This window comes from Centruroides vittatus, unplaced genomic scaffold (genome assembly GCF_030686945.1).
Source record: "Centruroides vittatus isolate TY-2023 unplaced genomic scaffold, ASM3068694v2 contig_359, whole genome shotgun sequence".
In the NCBI taxonomy this organism is placed as follows: Eukaryota; Metazoa; Arthropoda; class Arachnida; order Scorpiones; family Buthidae; genus Centruroides; species Centruroides vittatus.
This window is the reverse complement of record NW_027122182.1, coordinates 420711-436805: the sequence shown is the minus strand read 5'-3', so window position 1 is coordinate 436805 and position 16095 is coordinate 420711. Positions and strand designations below refer to the sequence as shown.

Below are 16095 nucleotides of genomic sequence, written 5' to 3'. Positions count from 1 at the left end.
TGTCTGAAACGGAACGATTTTTTCTATGTTGAAGAACCTGTTTAAACGGAAACCTCCTGACAAACCGGAAAGAATATTCGGTAGCGTGAGACTTCGATTTACACAGGTTTCGCTGTATATATTCCATCGATAGTTTAATAAATAAAAATTCTGGAGTATTATTTTGTTACAGAAAAGGGCATTTCTTTGAATTAAACATATAAAAGCTCGGCTCGTCAGTCAGGTAATAACTTAGTGCCACAATATCAATTAATTGATTGCTTCTGTTCTTTTATATTAATTATTAAAATCAAATTAGAATAATTAACAAAATTCATCATTTAATTCCTCGATTTTTTTTCTGTTTGGTAAAATTACCATAACTTTTATATGTGAGAATATATGAACAAATTATGAGTGAATCAATAAACAACCAGTCAAAAGTTCCGGCTTTTGACTAGTTATTTATTGATCAATCATTACAAATTCAGATAATTACAGTAAAACCTGCGTAAACCGGAATCGCATTGTGTCGTGTATTTTTTACGGTTTAGCAGGTGTCCGTTTTGAACAATTTTTTTTTAACATAGAAAATCGCACTGTTCTGAAGAGTTTTTCCCGTTTAGTCAAATTTCCGCTTTATTCTGGTTCCGTTTTGGACAGGTTTTACTACATTTTAATGACATTTTCTATTCAAGAATTCTTCGTTTAGATATTATAGTATTTAAAACACTTTTTACTTTTTAACTGCATACAGTAAAAACCTGTCCAGAACGGAACTTGATTAAAACGGAAACCTGTCTGAACGGGTAAAATTCTTTAGAACGGAGCCGTTTTTCTATGTTAAAGAAGCCTGTTCAAAACGGAAACCTGCCAAAAAAGGACAAATATTCCGGTTTACGCAGGGTTTACTATACTATATTTTCCAGTTACTTTTTTTTATAGCAGAAACGAGAATAAATTCTTTAAAATTGATTGGGGATGTAACTCGATCGCCATATCATGTAACGCATTCTATCTACTTGATATTTATCATAAGGAATATTAAGCGCCTCCTGTAAAGTTGCCTCAAGGCTAGTAAGCACTTTCATTTTGTAGTTTGCAGCTGTTTGTTTCGACGGAATTTTCGAGAAAGCATGCAGTTTCGACTGTTTATTTTTATGGCGATCGACAAACCAAACGTGCACGGTAATTCCATGGTGCAGTAATATGCCATAGATCATCAATTATTGGCAAAATAACTGTGCTTGTTAGCTTGTGCTGTGTGTGAACTTAAGAAGACACCCGACGTTATGTGCGGTAAGTTTAAATAAAGACAATTGCCTTAGTTCGATTTCTCCTTGTTACACTGCGACTTTTTAATGAATATATAATATATATTTTTTTCTACGCTAAACGGGTGCTAATGATTAGTTTCTACTTTCCCGACTCTGTTATATATGACAGAGGGAAGGTGTTAGTGTGGGGAGCACGATTTTGTTCACCCTGTTTGAAACTTAATAACTCCTGTGCCTTTTGTCGAAAATTTCTGAAATTTTGCACGTAGGTTTGTTTATTAGGGGAATCGAAGCTATTGAATTATGATGATTAAAGGTCGAGGGGATGGGAAGATAATGGAGGTTTTGTGTATCTCCAGTAGGGTCGGACCTAATAACGGATAAAATCGTCATTAACACTTACAATTTTTTTAAAACTTATCTCTGCCTACAAAATTAAGCTTTTTGCTATTTTGTGTGTGTGTGTGTGGGGGGGCGTCTATTTCGCTTAATATCTCAGGACGGAGTGAAGATAAAGAAACGAAATTTGGCACAGTAGCTTGTATATAAGGGGCATTGATGCTATTAAATTTTGGTGGTGAAAGGTCAACGTGATGGAGAGGTAGAGGGTGGCCACGTGTCATATCTAGTGAGGGATCAGACTTAATGAAGATTTTACTTATTAGCATTTACAGTGTTTTATAAAACTCATTTCTACTTTAAAAATTAACTCTTTTGCTATTTTATATTAATTAAAAATATATAAAGTTTTTATAACAAAATCTCATAACAGATGGAGCCACATACAATTTCAGTTATTTATTTTGATTAATAATACAAATGATATTTTTAAAATAAAATCTCATAAAAGCTGGGAAAGTTATGCAACTCGTTATAGTTTTTTCATTATAATTTTATTCCATTTCGTAAACCTGAAATTACGCGAGAATACATTTAAAGTCTTTTCAATAACTTGCGTATAATACAGAGATTTATCCAGTTGCAATTTAAAAATTGTCGTCCTTCCTTCGTTAACGAGAACGGAGAACGGAGTTAGATAGGTAAAAGACGAGATTAGTTATGAAACCGTAGGAACAGGAGGCCCGAATTAACTATATAAGAACTTCCGATGCAAACCGGAAGTCATATTATTTCTATTCAAAACTTTTCCCCTGAAAGGTGTTAGATAGATGACCAGCACGACTCTATTGTTAAAGTATGATGTACAGGGACAAGCTACTACTAATTTGAGGTGGAGGGCATATATTTTAAATTAAATAAATTAAAAATATGATTAAAAATTGCGACCCTGCATTGTGGTGATAAATAATTGCTCGTAGAAATATTTTAAATTCGAATTTTAATTTAACATTTAAAAAATCTCCATTTTTTTTTTTTAATTTACTTTTTAACATATCGACATGAAATTCTACCCTTAATTAGTGGACTGCAATTGGAATTGCAGACTTTATACTGTCTGTCTGTCGATCGGTCTGCTCGTCTGTCGTTTGTTAATCTTGAGAACAAAGTTAAATAAATGAAAATTGAGACCGAGTTTTGTTCTCTGTATATAATATTTAATTATTTTGGTTTTATTTAGTGTATATATATATATATATATTATTATTATTATTATTTTATAAATAACAGTTTCGAAGCAAAATACTAATAAACTATGCTGTTATAAATTAAAAATAACAATTCTTAATTGGCAAAGATTGGGAGAGAATTTTCAAAAATATAATTGCAGATAAAATAACTTGAAAGTTTTTATTTCTTAGGCAAAAATATTTAACCTATATTTTGTGTGTGTCCTATTCTTAAGTGGTTGAAAAAAAAAATACTCTTAAAAATAATTATGCAGCATATTTTCATAAATAAATCGTTTTTACTCCAAAATTTTAAAATAATTCACACAGTTTAATATAAAATTTTTCTAATTATAATAAAAATTTCTCTTCGAATATTACAACAATTCTATTCTAATTAACGTGAAATGTTAGATGTGGAAACCTTGAAATTTATGTTATAACAATAGTGTTACATCATTTAAAATATTCTTACTGTTCTCAAACTCACTCACGATAACTTGTTGTTTGTTTTTTTCTGTATTTTTGTGTTGAATTTTTGATAATCTAAAAAAATACTCTGCTTTTTTTTAAACACTTTTATTCAACTTGCAAGATTTGAGAACGTTACAAAGAAACTCAAATTTCATCCACTTCTAATTAACGTAGAAGACTGAAACTTTCAGGTAATACCAAATCATAGTGCATTTTAATGGGATATTAATGAGGAAAATCCATAAACATAACCAAGTGTAGAATTTAGTACGTGTATAAATGCACTGTAGTGGGGTAGTTGACACCTCACCATTCTTCACCCCCAGTCTCGAAAAACATGACCAATAAAAGTGTATTTCTTAATTTTTTTTTAAAATAATATCCCTTTTATTGGTCATGTTATTGCTAACTTTCATACAATCTAATAACAGTGTAATTCATATAATCCCAGAAAAACAAGAATATAAATTAGTGTGTAGATAAATTAACAGAATATTATTTTAATTTTTGAGGTGTTTCCCTAACTAGATTCTGTTTATAATATTAAGTTAAATAATTTATTATTATTCGTAAATTTTTGCATAAGTATACTTACAACGACTTGATTAAAAATTAATTAAAATTAAAACAAAATATTCAATTAATTATGATAAGCATTTACTTAAATTTCCTTCTTTTTGTATGAAGTTTTGAAATATTGTTTTAAAATTTCTTAGTTTCAAATTAACAAATGAAGAATTTAATTAAATAGATAAGACCTGTGATCGATTAAACGACTTTTTCTGTCACGTAAATATTAACTGGGCTTTTTTTACTTGCCCACAATTTCGGCCAAGCCCTTAATGGGGCAGAGTGGTGAGAGACGTTAGGCCCATTTTTCAAGATCAGACCGCCCCCGAAAGATTCCTCTAGTTGCTCTTCCGGATTCGATTTTGGCTCACATAGTTCAGAATATTATCTTTAGAGAACTGGTCATCTAAGAAAAGGTTCTCATAATATTCTGAATTCTCTAAAGGTTCTCATAATAAACTAAACTATGTTTTCATTACGTACTCTGAATTCGGACCATTTTTAAGTAAGTTCGCTTGTTTGTTTTTCAGTTACAATAGTATCATGAAAAATTATTTCTGGTTTTTCCATCTGTACAACGTAAACCGTTAATTAAAAATCTCATTTCTTTCTAATTTTCGGAATATTCCTGTTACAAAACTAACTTTCGCAATTGTACTCTCTTACAGAAGTTGTTGAACCGTAGAATTTGACCGAAGCGTTTATAGCATTGCCCAATGGTACCTTGCGTAAGTTCATTTATTGAATGCCAAGAACATATAATTTCATAAACAGAATGAAAATATATAATTATTAATAATTGAAGAAAAAAATATTCAAATCTATTTATTAAAGTCTTATCTGAATGAATATACTTCAATAAAATAGAATGTTTACGACTTTACGTAGTCAGTTAATGCTTATAAGTCTACTTTCAGTTCGTATTGATTACATTTTTATATTACCCGCAATGGGTTTGTTAAAAAGAAATCTTTTTAGTGCCCACAGGGCGGAAAGAGTTTATTAAAAAAAAAAAAAAAAAAAAAAAAAGCAAGAGTTTATAATGTCTTACTGTTTGGATAATTGGTGAATGTCTAGCCCGAGATTTTCTTTTCTAATTAACGAACAAGTAAGCAACCTACAGCGTGCTCAGCAGAAAATAATACAAAAACTAAACCAGCACCTGATCACTCGCTGAGAGATATTTATTCTTAACACAAACGTTTTCAATCCAATCAATGGATCATCATCAGGTAAATTAGAACATTACAAAAAATAGAACAACAAGTTCAAAATACAAAAAATATAACGGCTAACCAATATGTAACTAACAGCACAATAACGTTTCTAAATATCAAACAATTAATAAAAATGCTGCTAAAATTAAAAATAAAATAATAATATATAACAAACAAATAGTGTATACAAAATATTAATACTTCTGCCTTAATAAACAAATTAATAACACTAAATGTTAACACTGCTTAATAAGCTGTACAGAGTTTTTCATTTAACAATACATATTAATAAAGCTACTGCTCTTATTTGAAGTTTACAACCGCAAACTTCCATGCGGAAGGAAGTCCCTCGGCATCTCTTGCGTTGATGCAATTCCCTTTAAGCTTGCTTTTATAGATTTCTAATTTTTCGGCCGTTCTTGCCAAGGTCGGGGAGTGTATTTGTTTCAGTATATCTGCTTCATTCCATCTTACTATTGAGCCTTCCGTTTGTGCCATTTGTGACAATACTGTGGCATTAGAACCTTTTCTAACATCATATCTGTGCTCTTTTATCCTTACCCCTAGGTTTCTGGTAGTAACCCCAACATAATCTTTATTTATTCCTAACATCTGATTCTCGTAAGGAATCTTATAAACGCCGGACCTATCCTCTTTTTTAATTATCCCTTTATCATTTCTAAGAATTCTGTACAGATTCGGAGCTCTTTTTAAGATTATCCTTGTATCCTTTATATTTGCGATTTCTTTCATAATGCTTCCTAAGTGTTTGTTGTACGTAAATTTCGTGTATGTAGATGGACCACGACCACGACCAGGTACTGTATCAGTACTAACTTCTAATTTATTGATAATCCCCTTTAACACATTCCTCTTGTAGCCCAATGCTTCTGCTACCTGCGTGATTCTTTCTATTTCTGCATCCCTGTCTATAACACTTTCGCAGTATAAAAAAGCCCTCCTAACTAACGCTCTAAACGCTGCTAATTTATGTTTATAGGGATCGTTAGAGCCAGCCGGAATATAAAGTGGGCTATGAGTTGGTTTAATAAATACCCCGGTAGATATACGTCCCTCTCTAAACATAACCTTAATGTCCAAAAAATGTATCATAACAGAGCTTTTTTGCTCTAGTTTTAAGCTTAGGCCATCTTCATTATCATTGATCTTGTCAATAAATCTAGCAATTGATCGATTGCTTTTCCAAATTATGAATATATCATCAACATACCTTTTGTAGTATACGATGCTGTTCCTGAAATTACGCAAAACTTTAACCTCAAGCCTACTAACAACAAGCTCACATAATAGCCCAGAAATTGGGCTTCCCATAGGGACCCCTCGGCATTGCTTATACGTTTGTCCTTCAAACGCAAAGAAGGATTCGCAGCAAACGAGGTTAACCATCTCTACCAACTCATTAATATGATGTGCTAAAGCAGGGTTTATTCTGGTCAAACAATCCAAAAGTGCTTCTACACAGGATTCAATAATACAAAAAATAGAGCAACAAGTTCAAAATACAAAAAATATAACGGCTAACCAATATGTAACTAACAGCACAATAACGTTACTGAAACAAATACACTCCCCGACCTTGGCAAGAACGGCCGAAAAATTAGAAATCTATAAAAGCATGCTTAAAGGGAATTGCATCAACGCAAGAGATGCCGAGGGACTTCCTTCCGCATGGAAGTTTGCGGTTGTAAACTTCAAATAAGAGCAGTAGCTTTATTAATATGTATTGTTAAATGAAAAACTCTGTACAGCTTATTAGGCAGTGTTAACATTTAGTGTTATTAATACTTCTGCCTTAATAAACAAATTAATATTTTGTATACACTATTTGTTTGTTATATATTATTATTTTATTTTTAATTTTAGCAGCTTTTTTATTAATTGTTTGATATTTAGAAACGTTATTGTGCTGTTAGTTACATATTGGTTAGCCGTTATATTTTTTGTATTTTGAACTTGTTGTTCTATTTTTTGTAATGTTCTAATTTACCTGATGATGATCCATTGATTGGATTGAAAACGTTTGTGTTAAGAATAAATATCTCTCAGCGAGTGATCAGGTGCTGGTTTAGTTTTTGAACAAGTAAGATTGAGCCCACCGGTGGCCGATTGGATAAAAATCATCAATAAAGCGTTATAACTTCACGGGCGCCCAGGCGAATTTGAATTAGGGGCCCCCACATATAGTGTTGACTTCAGACATTTTTCTTCGGGGGGAATTTCTGGAGGAAAATATATTTTTTTAAAAGATTGGTTAGGGGCTCCATGTTGCTGCAGGCAATTGCCTTTTTTGCTCACAGGATAACGCGCTATTGAAAACCATTGAACACTGCTAGTTGGTCTTCATTTCGCTCCTCGCCACCGCGCTGGCCACGTTATTTTCTGTGTTTTCTTCACGTTTGTAAACCTAAATAGGGTCCAGTTTCTCACAAAAGTCCTCTCAGAAGGCATCACCCGAATTCGGCAGATCGCCCACGTGACTCATTGCTGCAAACAAATAAACTAAACAAGTAAAATAATATTTATTTTTTCCCAAATTTGCACTTATTTTTGTTTTAAAACCAAAGAATTCTTAATTCGACAGCTATCTAGTTAATACTTTTGAACGACCCACTTGAAAGTTGAGATCAAGTGGACCATAAAGATAACTAAATGGTCGATTTAGCGAACACGGTTCTCGCTGTGTCATACTAGCAACATACTGTTAATGTCATTGCAATAATGAAACACAATATTTGTAAGAAATTTCAAGTTGATATTTAATACAGTAGACTTCGCTTATTGCACTATAGATAATGTGATCAATAGTTTAATGATATCAAAATTAATACGCTCTAAAACATGCGTTATAAAAGTTCGCTCATTTTAATCTGAATTCTATTATTATCGTTATCTTCGAGTGAATTGGCCTAAAAACAACCGCTTGTGCTTTAAGCCTCAATATGTAATGGCTGATAACATGCAATCGCTATCATTACCGTTAGCCAGAAATTTTGAAAAGTTAGTAGCAGACAAACAATACTGGATAAGTTAAGTTTTTACTTTCCCGGCTGTTATGTATACATAAGGGAAAGTATGGGAATCGTGTCAAATTTGACTCTCCGAGTTCTTTGCAAATCTCTACGTTTTGAGACCTGAATCCAAGAAAAGTCAAAACATAGCAAAAATTTTCGTGTGTTGGCGTCTATTTCGCTTAATATCTCAGGATGGGAATCTTAAGATTATGAAACAAAATTTGGCATGGTGGCTTGTATATGAGGGACATTGATGCTATTAAATTTTGGTGGTGAAAGGTCGAGAGGACGGGGGAGTTAGGGGGTCATGTATCTCGAGAGGGGTACGACTTAATGGAGATTTTATTCGTTATTAACATTTACTCTTTTAGAAAATTCATCCCTACCCTCAAAATTAAACGTTTTTCCATTTTATAGTACAGTAATAGGCCTACCTCGGTTTTCGTCGACTTCGGTTATCGTCGGTTTCGGTTTTCGTCGTTTTTTTTTCTCGAAAAATTTGTTTCGGTTTTCGTCGATTGCCTCGGTTTTCGTCCGCATGCTCAAGTGACCTCGCTGCTAATTTTGCGAAAACAAAGGGCGACCCAGGCGTTTTCCGGAGCAGTGTGGCGTTATTTCTCGTTGTGTGAACATTACCCCGCGACGGCCCACCATTGGCCAACGGTTCCATTCCTTGAACACTAGGAGTTCGGTCGTGGGTTCGCGCTTCGCCAGGGCGGACTGGCCACGTGAAGTTTTTCGGGTTTTCTCCCCGTCTGTAACGCCCGAATAGGGGCCAGTTACTCTTAAACGGATTTCCGGGAAGGCATTATTTTCCTTGATACGACCATCATAAACGCATACAACTACTATTACATGACAATTACGTCACACTTTACCACGGGGCGATATAGGCTGGAAGCTCATGTCCAACTAGCTTCTACAAGACAAAACATTACCTCGCGTGTCTAGCGGAACAATTCCATTGCTTTCATCTTAATGCTAATTATATTATCTTTAATCTCAATGCTATTATCTTTATGCTAATAAGTCTTTTATGTGAAATTTCTTATTGCTTTTAGTATTTAACGCTATATTAATTCTCTATAAAATGTGTTTTTGGTATGAATTTTGGAGTGTCTAGAACGAATTAATTGGATTTACATTAGCGCCGGATTAAGCCTCTAGCGGGCCCTAGACAAAATTTAAATTGGGGCCCCATTTAAATAAGTTGCTTCTAAACAAATCTTATATAATGTGACATTAGCGTAGCTAGCATCGGTGACATCTGGTGCGGATATCGTGGTGTCACCCCAAGTCACACTGTAGTGTCACCCTTTTTAACTCTTTTATAAAACACTATTGAATTGTAATATCTTCGCACTCGACTTGAACGCTATATCGAATATGCGATGTCGTGACGTATAGTTGTAGATTTAGAAAATAAATCATAACCATCCATACATCGGTACTACCACGAGACGCGGACCTAGGAATATATCTAGATGGCGCGAGATCTCGTGGCGTTACTTCTGACCCACGGGAGGCTGTTGACCTTTTTTTTTTTTAGGCAATGGCTAGTCGAGAGGAGCTTAGTAAGAAAAGAATTGTTAAGTACAGCATTTTCTGTCCTATCGTATTTCTTAAATTTAACTCATTTTCAAACAGAGAAATCTTCTGCACTGAAGCCGGGCCCCTCCGACTTACGGGCCCTAGACATTTGCCTACTTTGCCTATTCGATAATCCGGCCCTGATTTACATTGATTCATATGGAAATAATTGCCTCGGTTTTCGTCGGTTTCGGATTTCGCAGGTTAGTTTTCGGACGGATTATCGACGAAAACCGAGGTATCACTTTTTTTTTTTTTTTTTTTTTAACTCTTTCCGCCCTGTGGGCACTAAGAGGGCCTCTTTTAGTAGGCCCATTATGGATTCGGCCAGGCCCACAATGGGGTGACCGGGTGGTGAGGGACGGGGCCCGACATATCCGAACGGACCACCCCCCGAAAAATTCCTGGGGATTATTCGACCCGTTCGGATTCGATCCCGGGTCCCCCAGAGCGGTAGGCTGCCACCTTTACCGCTCGGCCATCCGGCCGTCTACCGAGGTATCACTGTACAATAGAGAGTCGAAAATCGGAATCAATTGGGGACTGGGGTTGTTCCGATTAGTCATTTGTTCCGATTACCCATTATGTACGAAAAAGTACATTAACCTGTCCGATGTTCAAATTTTTCTCCGTTGCGTGTCGCTTCGTGTTGAATTTTTCTCCGTTGCGTGTCGCTTCGCGTTGAATTTTCGTCGATTTTAAGCCTAACGAAAATTTTTATAATAATAATCGAGGCTATCGTATCGTTAAAAATTATTTCTTTATTTTGTACAAACAAAATAAATATATTGAAGAATATAAAAACATGAAAATTATACTTTAGAAGTAAATCTAGTATCAAAAACGTTCGATTCAGCATGACACAGACCGACTGAAAATCGTTCCGATTATCGGCGTTCCGATTAACGACTCTCTACTGTAATTAAAAATATAAAAAAGTTTTTATAAAAAATCAGATAACAGATGGCGCCACACACAATTTTATTTTTTCTTAATAATATAAAACTTTTTTTTAAATAAAAACTCTCAACAACCGGGAAAGTTACGTAACTTTCGTTGCTAGATTTTTTGTATTTTTTTTGCATTTTATGCTTGGAAAGATGATGCACTTTACATAATAAGTATACATAATACCCATTAGTTTATAAAATTAGTTTATAAATTTAAAATTAACTGTATTATAACAAGTAATTTTTAAGTTGTGATTGGTAGACCCGCATCAATTAAGATGATAAATGTGTAAAAATATGAACATTTTAAAATTTAAAAAAAAAATTATTTATGAAAAATGAATATATTAATATATGTTATCTTCAAGCGAAATTTGTTTTTCGTGATTTGTTTCGTGATAAAAAAATTAATTTCTTGAAATATAATTATTTTTTAATCTATTAAATGGAATTTGGATAATGATTTTATATTCTTAAATCAAATGTTTATATTTAAACTCTTCTGAATTATTGAATTTTCAATTTTATAAACACAAATTTATTATACTACAAAAAATGTACAAGTAAGACGAAGATTTAGTTAATAATTTATGGAACAAATAACTTTCAGGCAAGTTATTTTTCCATTTAAAATAATTTTTGATAGACTCAGTAATTGTAAGACGTACAGTAACTTCAGGATTTCAATTTTTACTCGTCATTAATATTCATGTTTTTAATGTTTAAATACGTAAAAGTAATAATACCTGCTGAAGTTATATTTGTGTAGAAAAGTACAGTACATTCAATAATGCATTCTAGCGGAAATGTTTAGTTTCTTGTGTGAAACCACAAACTTTCAAAAAGATTGTGGCATAGTTGCACATGTCAAAAAATTTGGCTCCTTTTTGGAAAAGTGCAGGTGTTTGCAGAAATATAATTAACCATTTTTTAAATAAAATTGAATGAAACATTATAAAATTTTTAGTTAATGTAACCCTTGGTGCCAAGATGGCGGCTCGTCTCTGATTCCAGCAAGGAAACACTGGGACGCACGTTCTAACCTAACCTAACTTATTCTAATAAATTACCATAATTATTAGCAACCAAGTTATTAGAATAGGTTAGGTTAGAACGTGCGTTTCACTATTTCCTGGCTGGAATCAGAGACGAGCTGCCATCTTGGCATCAAGGGTTACATTGACCAAATTTTTAAAGATCTCTTCAATTAGGGTACTGCACATGATGGAATAACTCGTTAGATTTCAGGATTTGCATAAGAATTGCATTCTTTGTGCAAATAAAACAGAGGGTATTTATCAAATACTTAAGCCCGGCTTTGTTACTTTAGGTGTGCATAATACACTAGCGCATTATAACTTTATGGGGCACCAGGCAAATTTCAATTAGGGGGTCTCCACGTATAGTGTCGGCCTCAGACATTTTTCTTCAAGGGAATTTTTTAGGGAAATACTTTCTTATAAAAGATTGGTTTGGGGTCCCCTGTTGATGGAGTTCCCAGGCAATTACCATTTTCGCACATAGGATTACTGGCTTACGGATGGATAAGATTTCTGTGGATTTTTTTGGAGGAGAAGCGTGGGGAAAATTTGCTACTCTCGAACGGGATCTAGTGGCAACGCTGGCTCGTGGTATAACCCATTCGAAATTTTTCATACCCGTTACCCGATAGTTAAGTAATTTCCTGTTGGATCGTCTCGCATTATGAGTTTTTCTTTGTTATAATTATTTTCTTTCATTGCCGACTTGAATATGTCTCTCTTGGGTGTCTAGTTTCTTGTTCTGGAGATTAAGTAATCTCCAAAATATTTATTTACGCGATTATAATAGACTCGAAATTAAATTTGAATAAGAAGAGTATTAAGTTGGCCATAAGTTGGCCATTATATTTACTCTGGCTTTGTGCCAGCACTCCGGGTTCGGTGACTGGAAAATGATTTTTATACGAATTAATTTAACTTTATCGCCTGTATATTTTACGATTTAAGGAAGATTTGTTGACACCAAGGTTAATGCCCATTTTTTATTCTATCAAAATAGTTTATAGTATCGGTTTATTGTAATGGTTTCTCGTATATTTTTTTAAAATTTAATCCATAATATATGATTACGAATTTTTCGCTAAATTTACTCTAACTTTATGGAATAATAAATATATTTACAGGTATTTTCAAATATTATTTAATCATGTAATGTTGTTATAAAGTAGAATTGTATACGGTAGAACTTTTCACAAGCGGAACCTGTATAAACGGTACCGTTCGATTCCGGTTATACAGGTTTTACTATTTTGTAAAATACTTCATGTATTTGAGAGCATTGTTTAAGTGTATTGTTAAATTTTAATTTAGCACAAAGTTTTAATATTTTTCTAAATAAACATGTATATAAGAACTTAATTTTAATTTCAGATAAGATATCTGTTATAAATGGACTTAAACTTCTAATTAAAGGTTTTTTTTTTTTTTAAATTAAAAACAATTGTTTTTATTTTACATATCTTCAAAATGCTAAGAGAACTACCAGTATTGATAGAAGAATGGGAATTGTATTAGGTATCATTCAAAACAGATATACTGTATAAGAGAAAATACAATGTGTTTTCATTCTGTCACCTTACAAACTATAGAATATTTTACTATAATTTCTTTAATAATGTTTATTAACCAAATGTTTTTGAGTAAATTGTCCAACTACAGAGGGAAAAATATAATTTTCGTGAAGACGCTGAAAACTGGTATTCATTGTACCTTAAAAATAATAATAAAAATATGGATTTAAACATTGAGATTAAAGTCAAATTTCAATTCCTATCCAAAGTATACTGTACAAAAATTAATTTTTTCTATATTATTCTTTACATACAGTTTATACAAGTAATTTTGTTAAAGCAATTGATAAGTTTTAAAATATTCAATTAAGTAATGCAGTTTCTTTTATATATATAAAAACAAGATGTTTCTCATATGTTGTGTTTCATCTTATGAAGCATCAGAATATTTTTTATAAAATAAGATTTTGTTCAGTTTAGTTAATCTACAATAAATCATAAAGATTTACACAATGAATTGTGTGCATTTTCTGAAATTCTATCTAATAATAAAAGAAATTGAATTTTATATTTAAAATTTATTAAGAACTTACATTCTTCTATTCTTCAAATAATTCTTAACAAAAAGTAATCTTCATTAGGCATTCTAATGTCATAATTTATGATTAGAATACAAAAATAAACATTATGACAAATGAATTAAATTGTAGTTTTAAACATTGTTTTTATAGCATAATAAATATTACATTACATTTTCTATAGTAGAGAGATTAAATTGATTGTATTTTACAGCATATAAGACTCACCCTTGTTTCAGCACAGAATATTACGAAAAGTGTTTAGTGTATTTAAGCTATCCTGGCTCCAAAATTTACAATTGGCAATTTGGCAATTTGCTCCAAAATTTTTTTACTGTATTCTGGTTAAAAATGTAATAATGATATATTTAATCAAACAATAATAATTTTACAATTGCTGGATAATTTTATTCCAACCATTTTTTCCTGAACCTTAATTTTGGACAAAACTTGCATCTTATATGTCAGAAAATACAATAATTTTGATATTGAATATTTAACTTTACATATTTATGATTCATGGCTGCTATTTTTTATCCATACAGTTTTTGTATATACAGTAGAGCATCGATTATCCGACCCTCGATTAACCGACCGCGTTCTAGTCGGCAAATTCAAATGTTTGCTAGTGAAGTGGCGCTACAATATTCGGTTATGTCTTGGCTACTTTAATATTACTTTTGTTAAATTTTTGCATGTTTTAGCTGGCAGCACTGGCTCGACCATGAAAGGGAGGCTAGTATTTAAACCAGGCCTAGTATTTAATACACTATACTAATAATGTATTTTTTCGTACTTTTCGGTTATCCGACCAACCCTAGTCCCCAATTAAGTCGGATAATCGATGCTCTACTGGTAATTCTAAAAGTTAGAAAGTATGTTTATAATTATTAATTTTATTAAGTTTTATTCATTTTCCAGTTTCAAATGTACTTTTAAAAGTTGCACTTTTGTATTTGTTAGAAAGATGTGCTTCCTGTATGCTTGTAATTCTTTTATTTTATATGAAACTGATGTTTGGTAAACTACATTATGTACAATAAATATAATACGTATGTAGTTATTTTGGGTTTTGTAATATTTGTTCGTAGATAATTCTGAAAAAGTAGCTTTATATTTATATTAAAAGGTTGATATAAACATAAAAATACTTTTATAAAATTTGTATACAAATCTCATAATTTAAAGTAAGTTATAACAGAATGATTTATTGATTAAATTTATTTTTTAATGATAAAATTATATTAAAAGATGAAAAACTTAAGATTTATCATTGAAATCGTTTTAACTTGATTTTAAGGCAATAGTCCAAAAATCATACAAGAAGATATTTCAAGTAGATTAAAAGTTTTGTTTTATTATTATATATTATATTATATTTAATTTTTGATAGCAAAAATTTTATTTTGATTTTTATTCTTAAACAGATGATCACAATGTTCAGAATTGCCAAGCAGATAAAATTCCAACAGAGAAGGAACCAAATTCCCTACATCCATCTTCTCCTTCATCCACAATTCCATCAGGTCCAGGTCAGCTTTCGGCACAGGAAACAGAAACTACAGTTGCAGGTACAGAAAAACCACCCCCAACTGCGGGAGCGAGTCCTCCTGAAGCAACCACAAATCAACAAGAAAAAGAAAAGAAGAAACCTGCAAGAAAAGGACCTAAAGTAGTAGAAAGACCTCTCAGGGCTTTATTCTGTTTAACGTTAAAAAATCCAATTAGGAAACTCTGTATAGACATTGTAGAGTGGAAATATCCTTTTATATTCTTTATACAATTTTAATAATATGTTAAAAATATTTTAATGAAAATTAATGATAGAAGAAATAGTAAACACACATTTCTTGATAACTATTTACTTTACAAATTTTATTTGAATGTTTATGCTTTCTGGAGCATTTGTAAAAGAGCATATTATGAAATTCATCACATATAACGTTGTAAAGCAGCACAAATCTTTATTAAACTAAAGTTTTCGGTCACATTTGGACCTTTGTCAGGTTTAGTAATTAGAAATTGAACAATTTAAATATTGAGCAATTTACAAATGCTAACAGAAAATGGAACAAAAAAACATAATTTTAAACAGATGTCGGTACGACAATATTTACGCCAAACACCGTATAAACGTTGCAAAAAGTTCACCGAGTTCAGCGTGATATAACGCTGAACTCAGTGAACTTTTCGCAACGTTTAATTTCAAACAGAGCATTATAATTTAAAAAACTGAAATGAAATGAAATAAAATATAATCTCACATCCAATGAAAATACTCAAAAACAACACCAATAATAACAAAACCA

General features: G+C 32.0%; 1 protein-coding gene across 1 annotated transcript in view; it reads left to right on the top strand.

The window, feature by feature from the left end:
• Nucleotides 1-15748, top strand: part of LOC136974902 (voltage-dependent L-type calcium channel subunit alpha-1D-like) — a 70506-nt gene extending 54758 nt beyond the window's left edge. The window contains exon 2 of the mRNA XM_067269891.1: nucleotides 15214-15748. Coding sequence (XP_067125992.1) covers nucleotides 15214-15575 — 362 coding nt within the window. The 3' untranslated portion in view covers nucleotides 15576-15748. The remainder of the gene's footprint in view (nucleotides 1-15213) is intronic.
• Nucleotides 15749-16095: the final 347 nt, after the last annotated feature.